The sequence below is a fragment of the Macrotis lagotis genome, chromosome 1 (assembly GCF_037893015.1).
Source record: "Macrotis lagotis isolate mMagLag1 chromosome 1, bilby.v1.9.chrom.fasta, whole genome shotgun sequence".
NCBI lineage: Eukaryota > Metazoa > Chordata > Mammalia > Peramelemorphia > Peramelidae > Macrotis > Macrotis lagotis.
Genome location: NC_133658.1, coordinates 707,709,669 through 707,736,879, shown reverse-complemented (window position 1 = coordinate 707,736,879; position 27,211 = coordinate 707,709,669). Strand labels below are relative to the sequence as shown.

Sequence of the window (27,211 nt, the reverse complement as noted above, 5' to 3'; positions counted from 1 at the left end):
ATGTGGTCAAAGCATTATTTTTTCCTTATCTTTTCAAGACTTGACTCAGGAGATTAAAAACTCAAGCTATGAATTTTCTTTCCTTGTCTACAGAGGTCAAAACAATTGCAAGGAGCTTGACTCAAGGTCAACACAAATACTGGGGGGCTTGATTTAGCCAAATCTACTATAAATGTATGTTTAATATCCTCCTGCTGTGGGTAAGTAAATTTCCTTTTCTTATACTAAGGGTCTCATTTCATTCCAGGGTTAAAATCAAGGGACTGACTTGAGTCAGGTCCAGGCCAGATATTGTATGACTAACTCATGTTCTCCCCAAAACTAAAGTGGATCCTACTCAAACATAATGGATGCCTTCCTCAGTTTCTTCTGATAGTGTGTACTGGTGGAACATTCTGGCTATCTACTTCTGAATCCTTTCTATTTTCATGTGACCTGACCTATATTATCTTTCGTTAATAGTTCAGTTTAGGTTTTAACCTGTTCAGTATTCCTCAGTGATTATGTGAAAGGCTTTTAATGTTTTGATGTTTGCTATATTTTAGAGATATTCCACATATGGGAGATGGTATTTTAACTTTACCTACTTGGTGCCTCACTGATAGAATTGTACCCATTGCCCCCTTTAATGTCAGTCTGCTTACATCCACCATATATGTCTATCAATTTCCCTTTATGTAATGATTATCTTAAATTCTTCAATGTCAGTGTGGTATTACAGGTCTCACTGCCCTAAAGCATCAGTGATAAAAATACTGAAGAGATGAACCTTTGTCAACTTATAATTTTTTGCAGTGAGGACTATTCTATACTATACTTTGGGCCCAGGTCATTGTTCATCTAATATGTCTCAGATATACTCATGGACACATTCACACTTCTGTATAGAGTATAGAATAGAAATAGGGTTTCCATTCAGATGCGTGTTAAAATTTGGATAATTGATAATCTTTATCTACTTGATCCTTCCAGCATGAATGGATAGGCCAAATTCCTTTGGGTGATAGTCCTTTTTTTACATGAAGAGTTCTTTCTTTAGCTTGTATGTATTCAGTGCTTTCTAAACATGTAAAGTGGAAAATATTTTGATAAGCAGACATCTCCCTCTTTTATGCTTCACTTGATATCAGGAGGTCATTGAAAGTATTATTTCTGTAATATCTTCAATTAATTTGATAAAGAAACATTGATGTAAAATGTCTATAAGGGTACCTATAGATCAATTGAAGCATTTTTTTTAGGCTTTTGCAAGGCAAATGGGGTTAAGTGGCTTGCCCAAGGCCATACAGCTAGGTAATTATTAAGTGTCTGAGGCTGGATTTGAACTCAGGTATTCCTGACTCCAGGGCCAGTGCTCTATCCACTGCACCACCTAACCACCCCTCAATTGAAGCATTTTAAAAATAATCAACAAATAGTAAATATAGTAGAGTCTAAATGAACCCAGGGTCACCTTGATATCATGATGAGTTCTGGTTGGATATATAACTTTTGTGGAGCACTTTCCATAAAAAGGAAATGAGTTTAGTTTTCTATAAATTATTCTTGATGAAGCCATGCTAGATCTTTGTGCTCACAGTTAACTAGCTTAATCAGCAAAAATTTATTAATGCTATATACACTGTTCTAAATGTAGGTTAAATGGTCTGTGTCTTAATTCAGGAATTAAAGTGACACTTGCTGGATTTTAGATTACAAACTCCATTTCTTTCTTTTTTTTTTTTTTTTTGGCAAGGCAATGGGGTTAAGTGATTTGCTCAAGGTCACATGGCTAAGTAATTAAGTACCTTGAGGCTGGATTTGAATTCAGGTCCTTCTGACTTCAGGGTCAGTGCTCTATCCACTACCACCTAGTTGCTGCCAGACTCCATTTTCTTATTTGAAAATAAGAGTATTATGTGACCTATGACACCTTTCTCATTCTCCATTATCTTTCAGTGATCACTATAATACCTCAGTAACCTGACTTGTGTTTTGCCTGAGCTAGATGACTTAAATTCAAGAAAGGCAGCTAGTAGGTGTTTAACTTACTCATATCAACTCTCATTTGCTCTTTCCTTTCGAGGAGAGGATATTTTTGGCAGAGAAAGGAAAAAAACAAGGAGATATATGTGCATCATTGCCTACTTTCTATCATGGGTTATCATGGTGTTATCAACCCTGGGCAGTGTGGTCTGATTACTTCTTGAATCCTCATCTATTTTTCAAGACAGCTAAACAAAAATTTTTCTTTAGTTTCCCCTGTTTTAGTTCATGTTAATATTTAAAATCCCCCAAATTATTCTTACAGAATTATTCCATCCTTTCAATTGTCATAATAAATAGTAAAAAATAACATTTATGCTATAATAGCATGCCAAGTACTCTGCTAAACATTTTACAATTATCTCATTTCATTCTCAAGGTAATCTGGAGAGGTAGGTGCTTATTTATTCTTATTTTGCATATAAGGAAACTGAGGTAAAGTGACTTGCCTGGGGTCACACAGATAAGTGTCTCTAGTTGGATTTGAATTTGGGTCTTTCTGACTCCTGGCACACTGCATTATTTGCTGTGCCACTACCTGTCATCATCTTTCCATCTTCTTTTAAAGTGATTTCCTAGTCTGTATACATTGGATTCTTTAATGAATTCTTATGCAGATTCTCTTAGTAGCTTCTGAATTGAATTCTTGAGAGCATCCTATTCCTCCTGGACAGGTTTATCCATAGAATTTTAGGTTACAATACCAAAACTTTTAAGCTTTAAAACTCCCAAAATTTTAGAGTAGATTTCAAACTATGCTTGACTTTTTTCTCCTTTTTAATCTAAATTCTAGGTGGAATGTCTACATCTTGCCAAAGTTAAGACCATTTGTACTCCACGATACAGTTCCTTCTTATTGAAAAATGCAGATTCAGAATAAGTTTTCATCCTTGCTTCCTTCATGCTTTGAAAGATCAAATTTATTATGGTGATTCAAGACTAATTTTGAGAAGGAGTGATCTAAGACATGTATAGTTTAGTTGTTATCTTGGTCTACCTAAATTAATGAGTTCATTTGGTACTGTGAGACAACATGATACTGTGTATAAAATATTTGACTTAAGAATCAGAAAGGCAGCGAAGCCTTCATCACTATAATATCACATTGTTTGTGACAGGCTTTTGATGTTTGCTATATTTTAGAGATATTCCACATATGGGGGAATGGTATTTTCACTTTACCTACTTGGTGCCTCACTGATAGAATTGTACCCACTGCCCCCTTAATGTCATTTCTGAACAGAACAAGGACTGAAGTTAACCCAGGGGATAGCCTTATTTGATCACTGTTGTTAGTTGTAGCAACAGTAGTAGTTTTTTTTTCCCCTTGGGGAAATGCAAGATTTTCAGAGTAGTTTAGTTGTTATCTTGGACTCCCTAAATTAATGAGCTCATTTGATACTGTGAGACAACATGATATTTTGTATAAAATATTTGACTTAAGAATCAGAAAGGCAGGGATCAGAATTCTACTTTCAATATTCAGTATTTAATATCTTCATCACCATAAGCAAATCTCTCATTGTCTCTCAGTTTTACTTCACTCATCTGTCTAAAGGGGGTAGTAATAATATGATTGATAATAATTACTTTATAGGACTCAAATGAGATAATGTATGTAAAGTACTTTATGAACTTTAAAGTATTATATGTATCAGCTTAATATTACTATAATCAAGAACTTTTTGAACTTATATATCACATGCATGAAGAAAAATTAACACTCCCATTTTACTGATACATCTAGGTCTGAAGGAAATAAATTTACAGTAGTAAAAAAATCCCTACTTAAATATTTTACCAAAATTTCCTTTTTTTCAAGGATATTTTATTTACCTTTTAAATGTAGTTATTAACATTTCATAAATTTGGCATTTATTGTTTCTTCATTCTGATATTTTCCCCCAATGTATTCTTGGGTAGATGCTGAAATACACTCATATGTAGGCCCATTATATTCTATCTAACTTAATATAGGTTAATTTAAATGCATAGATCAAGGGTTCTTAACCTGAGTTCTTTGAACTTTAAAAAATTGATTAATTTTCAATTTATTGATTTCCTTTATAATCTTATGTATTCTGTTTTATGCATTTAAAAACATGATTCTAAAAAAAAAAAGAACCGTAGACTTCATGTGATCATCAAAAGGGTCCATGACACACATAAAGTTAAGAATCCCTGGCATGGAGCATAAGCAATAAAAAGACAGTGGCTGAGGCACAAAACACACACAACCCATATGGAACAACTGACAGTTTTTCAGACACAGAAACACACTTCAGTTCTCAACTCCATTTTGTATTTTTTGAATAAAATCTTTAAAGTGTTAGTTCAATGCTTAGTTAACTGAAATCAGACATTTACACTAAAAATAAGCATGCTGATGATAGAAATACAACTGTTAGCTCACCAGTTAAGTAATTTTGGAGGATACTTTTTGAATATTTTGTGGCTACCAATTCTAAATTAGAACAATTTAGTTTTTGAAATTTTTTACTTTCCCTATATTTAGCTGTAAATAATGGAAGCTCTCCTATGATATTCTGTTGAATCCTAGGAACTAAATTAAGAATCTATTTTGGTATATTATACTTTAACACATTTTTTTCTCTCTGGTTCTCTATGTGGATGTCAATAAAAGCATTTAGAAATGAGGATTTAAAAAAATATTCTAACTTTAGGGTTACTAAAAAAAAAGCTTAAACTAGTTTGTAAAAGTCTTTTATTGTATCCGTGCCACACATACTAGTGAAAAATAACACTCCTAAAAAAAGGGGGGGGAAAAAGATTGCTACCTTTTCCACAACATTTTATTTTAAATAAAACTTCAAGTACTCTTACATAGGTACAAAAAAAATTCTTTTCTATCTGCCTCCAACAGGCCACCACAACACACAGTAGATAAAACACAGTGGTTACAAATGTCTTTTTTTTTTTTTTAAATTTATTTCTGTGGCAAGGCAAATGGGAGGGAAATGTTTCTATGAAAAAATACTGTGTGCGTAGGAAATTGTCACAATTTTATTCCACATGGATACAAATGATTATATACTTGAATTTGAGGCCCTGGTGGCTTGAAATTATATAACAAAATAGAAAAAATGGAAAACTAATATCCCCTACACCCTGTTTCAAAGGCAGGCACTACCAAGATTAAGGAGACTCCACAGTGTTGGTAGAGGATAATTACTGTACAAGTTGTATAGCTATAATTACCTTAAGACTAAAATAAAATGCTACAATCCTTCTAAGGCATAAACAATAATGTCTGCAAACAATATGTACACATCATACATATTTAAAACAATACTTAATATAAACAATAATGAACAGTATATACATGTCAATTTTTCTTCACTGTCTTGAAATACAATTTAACTACACAAGTGATGCAGCAACATATATATAAATGTACTTGTTACTCTACAGTAAAGTTTAATTTTTAGTGCTTTTATAGCACATCAGTGTAAACAGTTTTACTTGGCTTTGTTTTATATTTTAAAACATTCCTTGTTGTATTTTCAAGATTTAAAGCAATTTTCTAATTCTTCCTTTTCACAGAAAACGAAGATTCTGGATGCAGTTTAATCATAAATAATTCATAAAATTAAATACATTCACTAAAAAATAAACTACAAAGTAAAAAAATGAAAAATAGATATTTATTGAGTGGGAAAGGAGAACCATTTCCCAAGTAGAGCTCTGGTGGTTGAATATTCAGTGCGTTTTGATATATTTTCATTGCTATTGCACTATAACACCCCTCTCTTTGAAAATTCTTTGGGTGTGCTTCCCTGTTCTACCTAAATTAGTTGATAAAACATACAAACCAATAACCAAGGGCCATGGTTGCTGTAGGAGTGAAGCCTTTAGTAGTAGTATCACTTTTCTGATACCTAAGGAAAAAAAAAGTCATGTATGTGCCTTGCACTTTTACATAAATACAGTTCACATTGCTGGTCTCATCTGTCCTGTTTAAAAGGGGAAGAATAGTTCTGATAACTTCAGCTCACTTTGAAAGTATCTGTCCATTTTTTTTCAAAATACTTTCTCATATTGTGGCCAGCTCTGCCTATGTCAGAATCATCTTCATTAAAGGTTTCACAGTTGTCAAAAACAAGCCTGACATCTAGAGCAAAGGTTTCAAGGTTAGAGTACCTAGAAGAAAAAAAAAAAGAAAGCTTTTGTTATCTTTTTCACCACAATGAAACAAAACCATTTTAATTGTTGAATAAAATTAATATCCCTAGCCCAGCCAGGCCATTCTTGCCTTGTTCTATGGTGCCCTGCTTTTGATTCTTCTGTTCCCTCTCTACCTCCTGCTCTGATTACTATTATCATTGCTTCTGGAAAGAGTGAGTCAATCAACTACCCTATAGATTAATTTACTATATCCCAGTAAATTCCTAGTCCAAATTTCCCTTCCTCAAGGGGTACTGTTGAGTCATTTCAGTAGTATCTGATTCATTTTTATAGATGAGAAGCTAAGTCAATCTAGGTTAAATAACTTGCCCAGAGTCACATAACCATTAAGTATCTGAGGCCACATCTGACTACAGGCCTGGCACTCTATCCACTGTGCCACTTAGGGGCCGCCCAATGTTTATTGTCTTCCCTTCTCTAATCCAAGTTCCTTGGCACCTCGGTAGGATTCCTAAGGCTTAGCATATATTAGTACTTAATATATATAGTATATAATACATAACATAATAAGCCAGGGCACATTAACAATGCTTCCTTTTTTCCTTCCTTTTTTCATTCATTCATGACAAAACTAAGCAGAAACACTAGACTTAAATTCCAAATTGGAATTTCTAAATATAATGAAAATGGAATTCTAGATATCCATTTAACATAAACAGATTTAAATGTGAAAAATACTACAGATCTCTGCAAATCATATTTTCAGATGACCCCATATTTTGTTTGTATATATTTTTAGGTGTCTAGACCATATTTATGTAATCTGAATATAGGCAACGTTACATAGTGAAAAGAGGACTTTTTAACATCAATAGAGCTGGATTGAAATGCTACCACTGATCCTATTAGAATAACTTGAAGAAATCATTTAATAATTCTAAGTTCTATTTTAAGTTCCCTAGAAGTTTCTAGGTTTGTGCTCCTACAATTTCTAACATGATAATTGGAATAACCATGCTTGGTTCAAGTAATAATAAGACTAATACAGCCTTTGAATGCAGATTAACAGATTTTTTTTTAACACAAAGGAAAGGAACAATAGCATCCTTAATTAAGATATACTTTGTTTCAATACTCGGGCACTTAAATATATAATCATCTGCTCAAACCTATGTATACATCTATCTACTGTGCCTCTGGTAGCTCAGAGCTACCTAAGATCTGAGCTTTCTATGATCTTCTCAGTTTATTTTTTCCTTTTGCAAATTTCTGCTATATTTTTCAAGTTCATTCTTCTTTCGCTCAGCAACAAACATGTTCATTTCTTATTCTTTCAATCAGCTCCAGGCAGAAAATACAAATAAAAAAAACCATGTATAACTCATTTGCAAGTGATAATAAGTCATAAGAAATAGCCTTCCTTTAAACAGGAAAAGATATTTTAGGCCTTCTCAGTTTTTTTCAGTGTTTCCATTAGGAAAAGCTCATTCTGTGAGCCATCACAGTAGGAAGGAAAATGCTCCAATTGATAAATAGTAGGTGAGTGGGTATTAAAGCCAGATGAAGTGCCATATATTTCAAAAGAGAGCTTTTAGAAATGCAAATGCTAAATTATTTCTGCTTTGGGATAGAGAGTATTTTAAAAAATTAATACATTAGAAGGGAGATTCTCAAGTTTTGGGAATAATTCTTTGATAATCCTGAAAAGCAAAGCAGCAGAAATTTCTACTCAAGTATTTTCAGAGATTTTTAATTTCTTCTGAGGACTCTAGTCTCATAAACCAGAGTTGCTACTCCAACTTTAGTCTGAGCAAAGTCAATGACTTTAAATGATTTTAAATCATGCTGGAAGGGATATTTAGGATAAATCTTTTGCCTGAAGCAGTATAGAGATTCTACTGTCACACCCTAACAACACATCCATCCTCCATTTGAAACATTTTTATTGGCGGAAACTCATTTTGTCCTGACATAGTCTATGGTTGTTTCTTTTTTTTTTTTTGAAGTGCTTCTTTAGCATACCATTTTTCTTTCATTCTATTAGCCATTCTGTTAAATTCATCTTTGTGCCAATTACCCCAAACCTGGACTTTGATGGCTGCCTCCTTTCTGATCTACAACCCACATCTTCTCCATCCAACATTTCATAAAGAGCATCCCCTTTCTTAGCCATATCACTATGCTGTTTCAGAACCCTTTAGAAACTTCTCAATTATTTCCCACATCAGGTAGGCTATAGACTTTCTACCAATTGCCTTCCCCAGTGTCTGCTATCAGATCCCTAAATATAACTTCCACTCTGTTTTTTAACTTCTTTTCAATCTTTAAAAACATTTTTCAGACCCCATTTTCCCCTTTCATTCTGCCCAATCATGGGTATCTCCTTCCCAATACTAAAGTTCCATTCAGAACAGGCAGCTCCACAGATTCTCAATTCTCATGACCGTCTAAAGGTTGATTCATTTGGCAGCTTTGAGATGTTGATCTATTTAAAAATAGATTTCCATATGGCATGAAGATTGTATGGATCCAAATTGCACAACTAAGCAGAAATTCTAAATATAGCATCTGACAAATGTTGGTAAATGTTTTTAATTTAAAAATATTACTTGTTAGTGAAGGCAAAATTCACTTATAGAATATGTACATGTCCTTATATTTCCCAGGAGGAATTCTGATATGGTACAACAAAAGCTATTCTCCTTATAGTTGCTCTATTTGTTAGAACATATTAAAAAGTGAAAAAAGGGATTATTTCTTCCCTGAGTGACTAGTCAAACAGAAAAATGCATTGCTGATATTCCAAAGAAAGGAAGGAATAATCTAAGACCTTTGTTTTTAGACCTTCCTTATTTAAAACTTCTAATAATTTACAATATTTAGAATTTTGTGATAACCTAGAACCATAATAGAGCCAATTTTAAATGAAAGTCATAAGAACATGAACAGTTCATAGATTTATAATAGAATATTATTTACTTACTGTCCACTACTTAATTTTTCTCTAATGGTAGAAAAATCCATCGGTTTCTTAATAACCTTCTTATAACCAGGAACAAGTTTCAAGTTTACAGGAAGTAGAAAAGGCCATGCATCCTCATGAGTTTCCATTTCTGTTAGGATCATGCTAAAAAAATTGATATTTGAAACAAATTCATATTTAAGCATTTGTTGATAAATAATACAATACAGAACTGTTTTTAAAATCAATTTTTCTACTAATATGAATCAAAATGAGCATTTATTGAAAAACCTTGAAAAAGTTCCTAAATATTTAAGAGCATACTGAAAATTTTTAAAAAAAGAACAACAGAAATACTACCTGCATAAAGCCAGGTCCTTGGAATCATCTCTTTTAGGTTTCTTAATAGAAGTAAAATTTTCTTGTTTTAACAAGTTTGCAGAGACATTTTCCTCCATTTTTCTTTTCTTGGGGTCTTTATTTCCTTTCTTTTGTGAACTACTTGTGGCTGCTGAATCTTCATCTTCAGTATCACCTGTTAGTGATAATTTCCTCCCTTTCTTTTGTTCATTACTTTTTTTCCCTTTGATATTAAGTTTTTTGATTTTTAGAGTTTGACCACTTGCCTATAACAGAAAAATGTAAATATGATATAAACAACATGGAAATTTGACTGATTTATATAAAGATATTTTCTCCATGCTAAATAAGGAATGGAACAGCACAAAAAACTATTTTTAACTATTCTTGGAAAGAGGGAAGAACTGCATAATTTGAAAACAACTGATTAAAAAAATTTAGATTGTTTCAAAATTATAGAAAATCTTGGGAATCACATAGTCATTAAAATTCTAGTACATTAAGAATAAAGAGTTTTGGAGAGGTTTTTAAAATGATTATTGAACTTTTTGCAATGTAAATCAAATCTGATTCTTCTCCTATATTCTGTGATTGTTCTGTACTTATGCCAGCTCTAATGACAAGACTAAAAGCTAATACAGCAAGAAAACTCTTCCACCCATCAAATTCATCTTCAGAGTTCTTAAAGCTTTAGTACACTAACGCCACTGTACATCAATCATTTTTAAATGTAAAACAAGTCAGGAACAGTTTTCTAAAGCCCTAAGTGAATGAATTTTCAAAGATTATAAAAAGATCCTCATTTAGAATACAATTTAATTAAGAAAAGCAGTATGAACAAAGCATGACATTTTACTAAGAGTTCAAAGAGTATTAAAATCCCAATGGGAGATGACAATCATACCATTTTAAATATGAAAAAAATTTTTCCAAGAAGAAAATGTATAAAATCTGAAATAAGGATAGTTTTTGCTTTTTATAGAGACAAAAATGATGGTATCTTCTATATAGAGATAGCTTTGATTTATTTATGAATGTGCATGAATATATATTTATATACAACTATAAGTATATCTTTATATACTTATACTTTTAGATACTTATATACTTTTAAACTAAGGTTTCGTAGTTCAACAATTTTATTAAAAAACTGTCTGTGATTAAAAGAAAAATATATTGAACACCTGAAAAAACTGGTTCCTTTAATTTCAAATCTATTAAATTCCCTTATTTACAGTGATTTTCTTAACTACTGAGGTATATAAGTCATATAAGGATTAGGAGGCAATTGAGAAGATTATAGTATTGATTTAACTCATTTCAAAAGTATTTCAGAGTTACAATCTAATCTGAGGGAAGTTATCAATTATCAGGAATTGATCTCTCAAACCAATAAATTTTAACTAGAAAATATAGAAGAGTGACAGATGGCTATGGTCTCATTTTCTGAAAACATAGCTGTTTTTAAAAGATGGTTACAGTGATTTCTCAGCTTCTTATGACAACAGCTATCATGACTGAAATCAAATTTCTAATAATTTCAAATAGCTACCTCAAAGGCAAAGGGGTCTTTTTCATTATAAGGCCAAAAATTTGTTCCAAGAAGTTTTCATTGGGCCAAGAATATTGTAGATATTGAAAATTAGTTACATAAGAAATATAAAAAAGCAATTTAATTTTCCTCATAATGCATCTGCATAGAGTAAATCTGCATACCTTAACATTTTTAAACAAAACTTTAAAAATTGTGAAGAACACAATATTTAGTGGACTTTTTTGTTCCTGTTTTTTTGCAAACTCAGAATTAAAGTCTGGTCCTACAATTGTTTTCAGTTCAATTTTGGATGTGTAAGTGAGCATGTTATTTATGATTACAGACAGGCACATTTAGATAGTCATGAATATGGATTTTGGTTTGTAAATCAACATAAAGGGTCTTATAATGCAATATACCCAATTAAAGTACTTCAAAAATTTTTCTGTGTTTTGTGTACTGTATCTATGTATTTGTTTCCTGACTGAGTATTGTGTACAATGCTATGATGATAAAAGGATAAAAAGGTGGTAAGAGAAAAAAAATGCAAGGAAAACAATCTTTTCCCCAACTGCAAACCCTTATTTACTTTTGTTTAAACACAAGCAAAATGACAATGATCTTTACAAAAGTAAATGAACTTTAAGGCAGCAAGTTTCATAACTTCCCTTCTATTCATGGAATAATGTAGTATAGACAAACCAAAAAAATCATTTACATTTGATTTTGCAAAGTATATTTATACTTGAAAAGAACCTTGAGAATTTACAGCACTTTGTTGGTTTTTTGGTTTGTTTTTTTTTTTTTGGCAAGGCAAATGGGGTTTTAAGTGACTTGCTCAGGATCACGCAGCTAGGTAATAATTAGGTATCTGAGGCTGGATTTGAACTCAGGTTCCCTACCCACTGCACCACTAGCCGCTCTGAATTTATAGCACTTTTAAGAGAAAAGATGCTGTCAAATCTCACTCAGGAGAAAATGGAAAACTGTTCATAATTGATAACCTGTTCCCTTTTTTAGCATTCCTTGCTTACAATTTGCCATGTTTCACTTCTCTATCTAATGAAGTTGGTATCCTCAGATTTCATGATTCATACCTTCTTCTCTATAAGAAGTGGCAGCTAGATGGCAAAATATACATTCAGTGTTCTAGCTGGGAATTAGAAAGGTATCTTTTTGAGTTCAAATCTGACCTTGAACACTTGCTGTGTAACCTTGGACAAGTCATTTAATCTGGTTTGCCTCAGTTTCCTCATCTTTAAAAAGGAGCTGGAGAAAGAAATGGCAAGCCATTCAAGTATCTTTGCCAAGAAAACCCCCAAAAGGTCACAAAGAGTCAGACATGAATGAAAGGACAAACCACAACTCTTCATAAAGAAATTAACATACATTTTCTGAGTTAGGGAGGAAACTATTTCGGATTAAAAAGAAAGCTTACTCTTTTCAGCCTTTGATTAGCTCTAGAATCAAAAAAGATCCTACTACAGAATAGATGACAATGCCAGTAAGATAATGCAAAGAAGAATGTATAATTATGACAGCAGTGTGTTATGACAAAACAACTGAGAGTGTATACACACACACATATGTACTTGGAAAGAAACTCAACTTTAGCTAAATTAAACTAGAATTAGTTTGATATTAGCAATATAAAATTAACACATTTTGAATTGAAGATGCTAATGACAAATGAAATAAAATAATCAACAGTCATCTAACAAAGGATTAATCCAGAAAAGCAAAGGACTTAGACAATTTACAAACTGAATAATCATCCAACAAATAATTCAAAATTGGTTGTATTCTTTTACTGAATTTAAGAAAAGAGCTTTTCTTTAAAGTACATTTAGGACTTTTTCTTGGGAATTGTTTACCTAAGATGATCTAGATAACAATATTTAAAATCTTACCTTTTAAAATAGCCTCCCCATTATAGACTTATTTTGGAGGACACCTGTGATGTGAATCCATGTGACCCTCAGGTCTTGAAACCTCTACCACTTGCACACAAGTTCTGAGAATTTCTTCCAACTTATTACATATGGACCCAGCAAGAGACTGTTGTCCAAGAACAACTTAAAGTGTGTCAAGGCTTATCATCAGGTTAACTGCAAAATGTTGAATTCTAAGGCTATGAAACAATAGACAGCTAGAAGGGACCTCAGAGTTTATCGGCTCTTCTCCCCCTATTTTACAGATTAGAAAACTGGGACCTAGAAAGGTTAAGTGATTTGCTTAAGATCACACAGCTAATAAATGTAAGACGTAGGAGTTGATCTCCAGTCTTTTTCCTTTACCATCTCCTATGTCATAGAGCAATGGTATCAGGCTTACATAGAAATGAACTCTGTGGGCAGCACATTGCCTTAGAAAGCCATAAGTGAATATTATCTGTATTATGTTATATTTTAAATTTATTTGTTAAATATTTCCAAATTACATTTTAATCTGCTTTCAAAGCTTTGGCAGTGAGGTTGACACCTCCATTATAGAAAGATTGTTGTTCTCTTTAATATCTCTACTCATGGTACCACAGAGAGAGGAAAAGGAGGGAAAACAAGATAATCATTTCTCAAATCTTGGATAATGGACAAAAATGACTATCATCACTTTGTATTACTTTAAATATTATTTGGGTTCATATTCTAAAAAGTTAATTTGACTTTAGGAAGTTTGAATTTTGGAATTCAACTATATAAGTTTGTTTTTTTACCTAAAACAGTGAATTTTACTAAACCTCTGAAGGAATTTATTAATCAATATACTTAGAATCCACTGTAAACATGGGTGCATAAATTTATTATTATATTATTCTTAAATTATTTACATTAAAATTTTTACAAGTGCACAATTTAATATTTTTTAAGTTAACAGATGTAAAGCAAATGTAAAGACTGAAGTAATAATGATTAAAATATTATAAGCTTACATTCTTCACGTTACAGATTTAATTACAACTTAAAAAATTATAGATGAAATTTGTTCATTTTGTTTCTTTTCAATGAATAAAATGTTCCATCTTAATTAGATCGTTTTGGCTTTCATGAGCCATTCTATAGATCCCTCAATTAAAAACATAAGAGAAAAAATGTTTGATTCAGGGGAGAAATGCTTTAAAATTTTAATCTTCTTATGGATCATAGATTTCCATCTGGAATGGACCTCAGGGGCAATCTATTTCAGTTTCCTCTTTCCATGGATGAACAAATGGAAGCGCAGAGCAGGGAGTAAATTGGGAGAGTCAGGAATCAAGAGTCAAGCAGGAGTTCTTGTCTTTATTTTTTTTTAACTTTTAAAGATTTTATTTGAGTTATGTGTTTTACAGTTTTTCTCCTAATCTTACTCCCCCCCCCCAGAAAACAATCTTTGACTTTATTTTAATAATAGTTCTAGACATATAGTTTAAAAATTTAAGAAATGCTGTGTTCTAGGAAAACAGAGGAAAAAGGAAAATAGGAGGGAAAACAAGAAAAGCATTTTGCAAACCTTGGTTAATAGACGGAAATTACTATCATCAGTTGGTATTGCTTTAAATATTATTTGGGGGGCAGGCAGCTAGGTAGCACAGAGGATAGAGCACTGGTCCTGCAGTCAGGAGAACCCAAGTTCAAATTTGGCCTCAAATTTGACACTTAATAATAACCTAGCTGTGTGGCCTTGGGCAAGTCACTTGACTCCATTGCCTTGAAAAAAACTAAAAATATAAACTTAAATATTATTTAGGTTCATATTCTAAAAAACTGATTTGATTGCAGGAATTATGAATTTTGAAATTCAACTGTAAAATAAAAAAAAAACTTGTGATGTTTATTGTTTTCTTAAAACACAATGAATTTTACCTAAACCTGTGAAGATTTTTATCATCATACTTAGAATCCACTATAAACATTGGTACATCAATTAAAAATATTTGGATTCCAATAAAATTATAAAACAAATGTCTGTTTGTTATTGAAAGGGACCTTGGGGATTATCTACTCTTGCTTTTGTTTTTGCAAGACAGTGGTCACAGCTAGGGAGGTATGTGTCTGAGGCCCAATATGAACTTAGGTCCTCCTGCCTCCAGGTCTGGTGCTCTATCCATTGTACCATCTAAGCTGCCCTCCTCATTTGTCTGATAAGGTACTTGAGACCACAATTGATGGAAATTATTTGTTTATGTTCACAGAGTAAGTAGTAGAGAGATAGGATTTAATAAACCCAGGCAATTCCTTTCCCACTATGCTAGAGTTTCAAAATTAGTTCTGAATATGCAGATTAAGCCTTAAAAGTGTAAGGTAAATGGCAAGTATATAAAAAAAAATCAAAGCTTAAGTTGAAGATATAAAATTGGTGTTCTTTTTCATTATTAGAGCAATGTAGACAATAATAAAGTTAACTGTCAATTTTAACAAACTCTGAAAGGGCAGCTATCTATGATTTTGTTCCTAGCTTCACAAATAAAATTATCTAATATATGGAAAACTTTATGCTTTGGGATAAAGTGTGGCTGTTTCTTGCTCCTTAGAGAAGTTTATATTATTATCAGTCTTCTTTCAGAGCCCTAGTTTTATCTCCAATTTGCTTTTCAATTGCACTCTATCAATCCTTTCCAGTTACTGAGTTAGGTGTAATTGGTCAATTGGCTGAGTGAAACTGTTTTTCTAGAATGGATAAGCAATTGCTTTTGTTCTCAGTATCTCTAAAAAGATCTTAAGGAAAATAAACAAACAAAAAATACAGAATCATAATAACAAGTAATATAAAACTCCACACAAACTACTGAGGAATAAGCAAAATTAGACTGTGCTTAGGTAGGGTTCATTTAAAGATTCCTATTTGGTCCTCCTGATTAAAATCCTTTTCTCCTTATGACAAGCTAGTATTGCTGCTTACATATATAAAGGAAGACTTCTGCATATAAACTATTTAAATGTGCACTTGCATACATATATATATGAATACAATAGTATTTATCATTTATGTAATATTTACTATATGCCAGATACTGTGTTACAGAGTACTTTAAAATGATTATCTGATTTAATCCTCACAACAGTCCTATGAGACAGATGCTATTATTATCTCCATTTTTCTAATGGAAAAAACAGAGGCAAATAGGTTAAGTGACTTGCCAACACAGCTAGGAAGTATCTGAGGCCAAATCTGAGCTCAGTTCCTCCTGACTCCAGATCCATCACTCTAGCTACTGCACTAGCTAATATTTATATATAAAAAGTATAAATATATAATAAAATACATAAGTCACAGCTGTTTTAATTATTTAATTGAAACCTGAAATATCAAACAGAAAAAGAAAACATGCTTAAATGCTTACAATCATGCAATACCTTCCCCATGCTCCCTACCCCAGTTGTAAAGGACATAGGACATTTAGTCTAAGACTCTTATTTTTGCAGATGAGAAAATAGAGTCAGAAACAACTAGCCAGTGATTAGACTAGAACTCATACAAACTGACTTGCTGTCCAGTAATCTTTGAATTCTACTAAAAAGACATAATTGGTTTTTGATTATAGCCTATATTGATGTAAAGAGAACTTTAAAAAAATGCATTTCTATCAATCCACAATATTCCATTTGTGTCTCTAGTTTTTAAATGATAGAGAAAACATCTTCACCTAAATGGAACTAGTTTTCTTTACCTATCTTCAAGTATAGTTACCCTATTATTACTACTACTTCTGCTACTTGCATTTATAAAAGTAGTTTTAAGATTTGCAGCACTCAAAGAAGTTGATGGAAGTTTCTGATGTAAGTATGGACCAGCCAGAATATCCCGGTACTGACATTATAAGGGAAACTCATTGCCAAAAACACAGAACATTTGAATTGACTCATGACAAGTAAAAAATATAGTTTCTTGTTTTAAAAAAACCTTTTACTATAGAGGTCAATATTACCTTAGCAATGCACGCTGGACAAAACCAGTCCCCATCTGGTATGGTAGTAATCTTGGGCCTATGGCAGTAAGTATGGCAGCCTTTGTCACAGCCATCACAAAGAAGAAGCAGTTCCTCATTATCTCCCTTTCGGCAAATCTGGCAGTACTACAATACATGAAAAATCATTTAAAATCAATACTACCTTGAAAATTTCTTCTTGGGAAATTAAATGTAACCAAAATTCACATTTTGCACTAATAATTAACATTCCGCTTGCTAACATACATACAATAGCCATACACATCTATGTATCTCTCATTACACAGATATGGACCACATGACAGGGTGAGCAAATCTACTAGGGGTAAAATGCATATTATATGTACATTGCAAAGACCAAAGCTTAAGGCTGAATGCCCGCAAACACTTCAGAAGCATGTACACATTAACATATGGAATAATTAACATGACATTAGAGCACATAAAGCAATGAATAGCTTTAATACATGATATTTTTAAGATGATTTTTTCTCTTTTGGTCATCTTATAATGTTCTTCATAATTCCCTGTGAAGGAAGTAAGGGTTAAGATTATGGTTAAACATTAAAAAAAATTAAAGAGGAACCTGTGTCAGAAATAGGATTAAGATTCAGGATTTTCTCAGATTTTTTCCATAACTAAAAGAACACATTTCTTTTTAATTTTGTGTCTACTTTAAAAAATTGGTAAAAAGATGAATATGAAAATTGAACTAAATGTTTGCTACAGTTATGCAAATTATCACATACATGATTCAAATTGAAAGAGAAAAGGGACTACCAAGTTAAAATAAAGAATCAAATAGTCCCTAATTCTTTCCTTTTGACTAGCTTAAACTTATTATTTCTCTTTTCACGAATTTCTTATGTCTTTATAATGTGTGATAGTAGGTTAAAATTTTAAATTATAAGTATGAGCATACTACACCTCAATATGCAAGTGAAAGAAAGAGTAAAAATATAAAAATACAGTATGTTAAAATATTTTTGAGAAAGCAGAGCTAAAAGTCTTATTTTTCAATGTCTTATTCAATCTCTTCTATGACTATCATTATATATTTTTTCTCACATCAGAAAACAGTTTGCAATCAATATTTAAAAGAATAAAACATTTTAATATAAAAATTAATTTAGAATAGCATTTGCAATCTCATTACTAAGTTAATTTACATGTTCTCAGAGAATTTGAAATATTTCATGAATTCATAATTTGCAGAACTCACTTCTTTTTAAGGTTTTTTTCAAGGCAATGTGGTTAAATGGCTTGCCCAAGGCCACATAGCTAGGTAATTATTAAGTGTCTGAGACCGGATTTGAACTCGGGTACTCCTGACTCCAGGGCTGGTGCTCTATCCACTGCGCCACCTAGCTGCCCCTAGAACTCACTTCTTAAAAATGCAAATATAATTTATGCAATTTTTCAGTAAACCTGAAGCTATACAATATTCTCTTCAGTAAATATCTCTTAAATGTTTAATATGCTATCAGCCTAACCACCCACGATGGAAAAAATAAAGTGGATGAAAAGCACAGGCTACAAATAAAACAAAAGAAAAGAAAAAGAAAAACAGATAATGCCCAAATTGCAACATGAAATTGTACAATAGACAATGAGCTGGATCCAGAATTGACTCAGAATATGAGATTATGTTAAATTATATTTTTGAAATAAGCAGCACTTTCAACTGATCATTAAAAAATACAATAATAACTGTGAATCATAAGATTTGTGGTGGCATAAATAAGATAAAGATTTATGTTCAAGAAAAAAGTATTACCCAGGATATAACCAGAAAAGAAAGTGGATCAGTCAGTAGTAAAAGGGAATGATAAAAGCAGAAGTTCTGCTTTTATAAGAGTCAGAAGAAGGCTTCAAGGAGGTTGAGTGAATCCTTTATGGTAGATTTATGAAGTCTTTCCTATGGAGATATTTACAATAATTGATATAGGATGGAAAAAGCTGTGATTTACACTAATGGAGGAAACTCCCAAACTAGTGATATCCCAGATCCATTGAATTTTTGGCATGTACCAACTAAAAGATGAGAAATGGTTCCTTGAGTTTGTCTTCTACTATATCAAGGAATATATTGATTTGACAGGAATGTAACTGTCTACATTTGAATCACATTAAAAATTTATTATAAAGATATTAAATTAAAAAACACAACATACCACCATGAAGGCTAAATGTAAATTTCTAAAAAAAGCCCCCAAAGTTTACAGATTTCAGTTCATATTAAAAAAAACTTGTACTGTCTTCTATAATGGAGAATTCAAACAAGGTATTTTCTACATTTATGATATTTTAAGATAAATTTCAGTCTGTAATAGGGAAAGATAAAAAAAAGACATTGTCTTTTAATTTATAAAATTGATTATCTGATATTTGTACTAGGTTGAAATCCCTTAGTACCAAAGTTAAAAGTTCATTTAATCACTAGAAAGCCTGTGCACCCTAGAACAGGAAAGGGGTTCCCAACAGTTATTAATGAGTGGTTGACTTTTGGGTTATCCTAATATGGGAGTGAGGTAGTGGTGGGTCCTTTCAATAAAGTCAAGTCTCTGAGTTGGACAGAGAAGTGCCATTATCATCGACCACATTCTTTTTCCTTTTGGATATTCCTGTCAACTGAGACAAGCTAGCCATGAAAGAAACAACAGCTTAATAAAACTTTATGATCTCTAGGTATATAGCAATCAACTTTGTAGAGCTGTCAGCCTGACTCTAACCTTAAATTTTACCTGTGAATTTGGGGCCAAAAGTAATCAATCAACAAAGGTGACTAACTGTGGATAGAGGGAGAAGAGAGTATAATATAAAAGAAGAATTAAAGGTTGAGGACATAATGGTGAAGGAGGTGAAACTTTGAGAGAACACATATAGAATACTGGGTGCAACTAGTTAAAGGCTCCTCCTAGACTATTAGTGCTTGGTGGCAAAGTGACAAGAATGATGGACTTGGAATCAGAAAGTCAGGTTCAAATCAGGTTCAAATCCTCCTGCCTTCCAAGTCAAACAACTTAGGTGTATGACTGAGCAAGTCACTGAATTTCTGCCTCAGTTTTCTCATCTATAAAATAGAGATAATGATAGTAATAACACTTCCTTTAAGCTGTTGTGAAGATAATGAGATATTTGGGAAAAATTTTGTAACACATAAATATTAGCTATCATTGTTTTTTTTTTAATTAGCCACAGAAGAGACCTTAGAGATCACCTTAGATACCAAAGGAAACTGAGCCTTACAGAGGCTAGATGGCTTTTCCAAGGTCACATCATAAAAATCTCCCGAGTCCCCTGAGTTCTTTTTTGTTTTGGTTTTTGGAAGGCAGTGGAGTTAAGTGACTTGCCTGTGGTCACACAGCTAGGTAATTTTTAAAGTGTCTGAGGCTGGATTTGAACTCAGGTTCTCCTGACTTCAGTGTTCTATCCACTACACCACCTAGTTGCCCCTCAGATCAAGATTCTTGTATCTTGATCAATCAATAATAAATATTGATTAAGCACCCACTGTGTGCCAGGTATTGGGCTAAGGTACGGTTTTAATAACCTAAAAATTGTCCTTACAAATATTTCAGTTTATAAAAGGAAGGAAACACACAACACCATACAGTAATACAAAGACCATTGTCTATTTTCTTGGGGAAGGAACCTTTGTAAATTATGCATTCATGCATGTATATATATATATATATATATATATATATATATATATACATATATATGTTTATATATCAAAAGAAATTAATGAAGATTCTATCTATATTTTAATAAAACTGAAATAAATTATCATTAAGGGCTTTGCTCTTAATGCTAAAATCAATAGAAAAATATCAAAAGATCAAATTTTATCCAGTATCATATAGTTAGAATATATGTCTGCAAATATTAAGTTCGTGTATTAAAACCCTTAAATACATGTAGACAGAGAGCCTGTGTGAGGGATTTGACAGATCTCTATAAAGAATAGTAAAACATTGTCCTGCTCTTCAGGACAACCTTCCTAACTAGCAATAGGAGTATACATCAAGCAAATGTTCTGAGAAATTAAATTATTGATGATGCAGTATAAAATATGTTAAATATATGTTAAGAACATTTCAAATCTATCAGGATTTCAAACAAGTTATAAAAGTATTAAAAAGTTTAAAGAATATATAATAAAGATATTTCGCTAGTCACATTGGGCATCTTTATTTACTAGATAATTAAATATTATATAAATGGAAAGGAACTTGGAGATCATGTAGTGAAATTTTCACAATTCACATCAAACATTTATTGAGAACTTTCTAGTAATACTGAGATAAAATCCTATTAGTCCTTACTAGACAAGATAGCAATCACATATGAATAATAGGGACCTCCTATGGCATCAATCGAAGGCAGACTATTCACCACACCATGATACCTATTAACACATAAACAGTAAAGCAAATACAGCAAAGCCAATCTCCACTAAAACAGAGAATGTCAACAAACTAAAAGAATGAGGATCAGTTTCAGACAGAAGGTTGTATAACCTTCAGGTGAAACCTTTAAGGAAGATATGGATTCTGACAGGAGAATTTGAGTGATGATACACACTGAGACATTTCAAGGTCTGGATTCTGGGACAGCAATTTGGTCCCTTTGGTTAGAACACAGAGTTATTTCTTTTGATTGGGGAATGTGACATGAGTCTGGGAAGGTAAGGTAAGATAGGTTATAAGAGATTGTGAATGGCAGGCTGAGAGTCTGGAATATGATCTTAGAGAAGCCTCTAGAGATGTGGGAATAATTTTATTATCAGACTTCTGCTTAAGGAAATCTATGAGGTCACAGAATTTGCAAACCGGCTGACTCCAAATCCACTATTTTCTACTAACTTTCTTACTGTCTTTATCCACATTTATGGATGAGAAAACTGAGGCAAATAAGGGTCAAATGATTTGCTCAATGTCACACAGCTAGTAAATATCTGTGACTGGATGCCAAAACCAATAGCAAATTCTAATTCTCAGTACAGTGAAAAAAGTGCTGAATTTCCTACAAGATGATCTGGGTTTGAATCCAGACTGTTACTTGCTCCCTGTATGATAGATAAATACTTGATCTATTTCCTTATCTGTGGTAAACAAAGATTGGACTAAGTGATCCCTAAGACTTAGTAGACATTAAATAAGAGCATATTGTGATTAATGCAAATTCATTGCAGGATTGAGGTGAGAAATCTCTAACTTTTGGCAGAAGTCAAAAGTGCCTATTTTATTTCTGAAAATGGAGAAAAAGAATAGAAATACAGAAGAACAAGAAAGGATGTAGCCATGAGAATGAGATAATCAAAATCTTTAAGACTCCATGAGTATATTATGCACATTTTATCTTCCCTGTCCCCTTTAAAAGGGGAAGGGCCCCTATAATATGCTAAATAACAACCACTATCCATAAAAAATCCTTAAGAAAATGTCAGTTATAGTTTGATATTTTCTAACCAATGAAAGAGGAAACCACACATATCAATCATTCTATAATAGGAAAAAAAGATGTGACTTAGTGAGTTTCATGAAGAAGATCAGAAATACATCTTTGCTAGAATACAGCAAATTATACAGTGCTTTACAAAAGATACCAAACTCTAAAATACTACAGCATATAATATATATATATATATAGACAATAATAAGTAATTCATGATTAAACTAAGAGTGCTGAAAATTGAAAAATTGGGACAAAATAAAAATTAGTTATAGTATTTCTTAAGTAAAAACACTTACAACTTTCATAATTGATTTTTCCCATGCTATTGATTTCTGTAACTGCTGAATGCACAGAGCTACCTGTGCAGCACTGCGAGCTTCTGATAATGCCCTTCTCCATACCCTGAGCCCTGGAGCAATATCCTCTTCAATTCTGCATTGAAATATAGAGAAATTAAGTAGAGGTCATATCCATATTTACTGGGTTTTGAATGTGAAACAATCATCATCACACTGAAAGCCAAGCAATGACAAAAACACGTATACAGCCAATAAGTATAAGGTTTAAGCAACTAAATTTGATGTAGTGCACAGACTGTGGCTAACGTGCCTCAAAGCTTAGTCACAACCAGATAAATGTAAGATCACTTTGCAGGATAATCAACAAACATAACAAAAAATATCTTTACAAAGCATCATGCAGAATAGCATGATCCATATGGATCACAGACATACAAGAAGATACATAGATAACAGGCAATAGAAAATAGGCTCCAATTAGCAAAGAAGCACAATAATTTTTCAAGTTAATCTCAATAACCTACCCGTCACCATCACCACTAATGGATGGTGCAGGAGCAGGGACAGTAACTGTGCCCACATTATCCAGTTTGATCTGAATGGTGGTACTTAAGGGGCTCTTCAGATACCTTCGCTCTATGTTCCGCTCCAAATCAGCCAGTCTGGTTACAGCTATATCTAGAGGGTTGTCACTCTTCCGATCTAGAGGACTGGCACTGCTTTCTTCTCCTCTAGTATACTCTCCATCATTCTCCTTGCACAATTTAGTAACTGACTTATGCTCAAAATATACCAAATCTTCCCTTTCTGATGCAGGTTCTGGACATATCCAACCCTATATTATTAAGAAAAAAATATGATTTTATTTCCTGGACCAAGTACTTGGAGTTTTTGTCAACAACAAATCTTAATGATCACTAATAAGCTTTTACCTTGTGCTTTCCTAATGCTAGCCAGAAAACAAAAATGGAACATGTGAAAAGAAATACCTATCCATTACAACTCTGGAAAGTATTAAAAATGTGATCATAGTAATCTATAAAGCATTAAATAAGATTTTAGTTGGAAATATTGTTTATGAGATTATGAAAATGAAAACTTCTCTTGATATCATCCACCTTGTCAAGAAGTAGCTTAGGAAGCATTTAATACTTTGATATGTTGGACTCTGTTTTGCTCTTTGTGTTCACTAGAAATGCCATTGGTATATCCTTCACAATACTGAAAAGGATTAAACCAGTTGGAAGAATGACAATACTAATTAATTGCTGACATTTATCATGCTGTACAGTTTGCAAAGAACTTTTCTTAATTTACATTAAGTAAATCTTCACAATATTCCTATGTAGTTATTATTCCACACTTTATAGACAATAAAAATAAGGTGTAGAAAGGTTAAATGACTTAAACAGAGTCAGGAAATCAGTGATAAAATCAAATATATGTCTTGTAATTCCAAGGCTAGGGAGACTTAAAACAGTTGTTTCTCAGCCCCAATATATAATAAGAAGTCAATCTTCAGATACAATACTTAAGGTTAAACCACTTAATCTCAAAATGACCATAGAGAGAATAGGTAGATACATGGAGTTGCTAAACATTTCCTTATAAGGGATTGTGTCCCCTATTTGAAAGTTAAAAATTTTGAAGATACATACACAAATACCACTTAGTATTGAAGAGTAAGGGAATTTTGTTATTTTTATATCACAAAAAATCTGGAATGGATTATCAAAAATGTGGTAGACATATTTAAAAAAGAGTGGAATGATCACTAGAACCAGCGTGAATTCACCAACTAAAAGTCATTCTTTTCCTCTCTAGCCTGGAAAATCCAAAGGCATAATTATTAAATAGAGAAGAGAAAGCTAGAAAGGTTATTGTAATGTATTTCATGAAATAGGATTAAATAATTCCTTAATTCTATAAAAGCTGTCTAAGAACATTAAGTGAAAAAAAGAATATAAAATCTTGCAATTGGTTTTGAAAAAAGTAATTGCAGAATTAAAAGATTTAGTAACAGTTTTTGAGAAAAATTAGAAAGTTTTATAAATAGCAAAATTCTGTATGAGACAATTATAACAAATGGCAGCTAAAATAGCCAATTCATTCTTAAACTATATAAATAGCAATAGTGTTCAGATCAATGGCAATAATAATCTAAATGTAGTAAAAGTCCAACTTTTTACTTTCAGTTCACATAAGAATATTGTGTCTGTTACGGTTTTTTGGTGTGATTTTTTAACAGAGACATTGAAAGTAACAAGAAATGATGGCTGAGAATAAGAGATGAAACAGATGAAACAGAACATCTGCTTAAAAAAATGGACATATGAATTAAGAAATCTGGATATTTTTATAACCCCATACCTAGGATCATTGATTGATTCAATGACAACATGATTAACGATGACAACATAGCTAAGTGAAAACTTTTTAATGGGATGTTAAGTTTTATACCAGTATTATGAAATTATAAAAATATGTTCCTAGACAATAACAGTTTAAAATTTTTTTTGGCACCTGAGGTTAGAAAAAGTGTGTAGGTTTGTGAAAGTTACAATGTCTAACACTAAGGAAGTTATTGCTCCCCTCTTGTAACCTAGCTTGGCCAGATCATATCATGAGCATCTAATGTTCAGTTCTGGATACACATTTTAGGAAGAATATTTAGAAGAGTGTGCTAGGATAGTAGTGAAGAGCTGTGTGAGTATCATTTGAGGAACCTGGGATGATTTTCCAGGCAAAGAGAAGATTTAGGGAATATATATATATATATAAATAATTTAAGGAATATATTTAAAACGTCATCAAATAGAAATAGTAATTTGACTTCTTTATCTTTATCTCATTGGACAGAAGGAGAAAAGATGCATATTTAAGGGGAAAACTTCCTACGAATCAGAACTATCCAAAAATAGTCATAAGTGTTTTTTTCTTTCACTGGAGATTTTCAGGGATGGATGGCCATTTGAATATTTTGTCTAGATGGCTTCTGAGTTCCCATTCAGCTTCAAGATTCTATATTTCTGAGATGTGGAAACCTAACATTTTAAACTTTCCAATGGCCTGTGAGATTTGCTTCTTACAGTTAGCTTTAACAGCAGACTTGACTAGGAAAAAAGAATCCAGAAACATCCTGGAAAATAAATAGGAAAAGGGGGTAACTGTTCCCTGATCCAAGAATTTCCTAACTTCTAATTTACAATCTAGCTAAAGAGAACAAATCTTAGAAAAGTTTGGGCATTTTATAAACAAACCCCAAACCTAGAAATCATTGTTATTTATTTGTTATGTTAGGAAGATGCCATCTATTTCCTCAAAGGAATAGAATACTGGAAAATTACTGAACCTTTACAGTGGTTATGGAGAGAAGAGAGTTATCAGAGTTGGAACCCTGTCTATCCTCTTATTTCAAGAATCTGATACAGGAGTAGGCTGGCAATAGGCTAGCAATTCTGAACAATCAGAAGTTGGTTTTAAGAGACAGGCTGTTCCCATCTCCTCCATATGTTTTATATTTGTATTCCTGAAGCAGCTTGATAGAGCTGCTAACTTGGTTTCCTTTTTTGTACAAATGGGGTTACTACTGACAAGGACATATTTACTGCATTATGACATCAAACTTCACAAGTTAAAAAAAGAGAAATTAAAGCTGGGTATTGGAACTAAGATGCACTAGTCTTTACTTATTGCCTAAAATATGTTTAGAGGGGAACCTTTACTTAACCATGACTTAACCATAACAACATCAAAATGATGTTAGGTCAGGGTAATTTTATGTGGGTTATGCCTTAATTTAATAGCCATAATAATAACTTCAAGTCTTCAGAAAAAGGTTAAGTTGTGTTTGTAGTATGTTCATAAAGACAGGTAAATATGACACACATTAAAAACATTTCCATTAAAATGATAAAAGTTTTTAAAAAAATTCTTCAAGGACTAAACTTTATTGGAAAAGTTAGATTTGAAATAGAACAGTTCCTGATGATGCTATGTAATAAACATTGAAGGAGTTACCAAGATAATCTCCCTCCACATAATGAGTTTACAATCTAGTAAACTTCACGTTTTCAGTGTTTGAATTCTCTGTCTCTAATGATGCCTTTCCCTATGTTCATGCTCATATTCTCTCTGTCCTAAAATAAAACAAAAACCAACTTCTATCCTTGACTCTTATTCCCTCATGTGATCTTCTCTCCTCTGCTTCAGTGATGGACTTCTAAAGAAATTGTCTACTCTTGCTTCCTCCAGTTCCTCTTATTCTTCAATTTCTTGAAAGAAAAAAAAACAATGCCTTTGGTTTTCAGCATCCTACTGAAACTACCCGTTTACAAAATCAATTCCCATTTTATCTTTCATCATGGATTTGAATATCAAATAATGTCTTTCATAACCCAATGACACAATGTAAAATCTAATTTAGCATGGCTATTTTTAAAGAAAACAAAATCCATTATAAATAGAAGTTCCAACTGTTAATGCTTTCACAATCAATA

The 27,211-nt window shown here is 32.2% G+C and overlaps 1 protein-coding gene across 23 annotated transcripts in view; it reads right to left on the bottom strand.

Annotated features, from left to right (window-relative positions):
* Positions 1–4,266: 4,266 nt before the first annotated feature.
* BAZ2B (bromodomain adjacent to zinc finger domain 2B) overlaps positions 4,267–27,211 on the bottom strand; it is a 341,329-nt gene continuing 318,384 nt past the window's right edge. For 18 of the 23 annotated variants that reach the window (XM_074215885.1, XM_074215888.1, XM_074215891.1 and 15 more), the window contains 6 exons: positions 23,237–23,547; positions 22,710–22,845; positions 16,930–17,076; positions 9,494–9,759; positions 9,155–9,298; positions 4,267–6,186 (listed from right to left, as the gene is read on the bottom strand). In XM_074215885.1, the coding sequence (XP_074071986.1) occupies positions 6,033–6,186; positions 9,155–9,298; positions 9,494–9,759; positions 16,930–17,076; positions 22,710–22,845; positions 23,237–23,547 (1,158 nt within the window). In that variant the 3' untranslated portion in view covers positions 4,267–6,032. Of the gene's footprint in view, positions 6,187–9,154; positions 9,299–9,493; positions 9,760–16,929; positions 17,077–22,709; positions 22,846–23,236; positions 23,548–27,211 lie in introns of those variants that run through there. The other 5 variants (XM_074215897.1, XM_074215900.1, XM_074215904.1 and 2 more) reach the window with 2 other exon arrangements.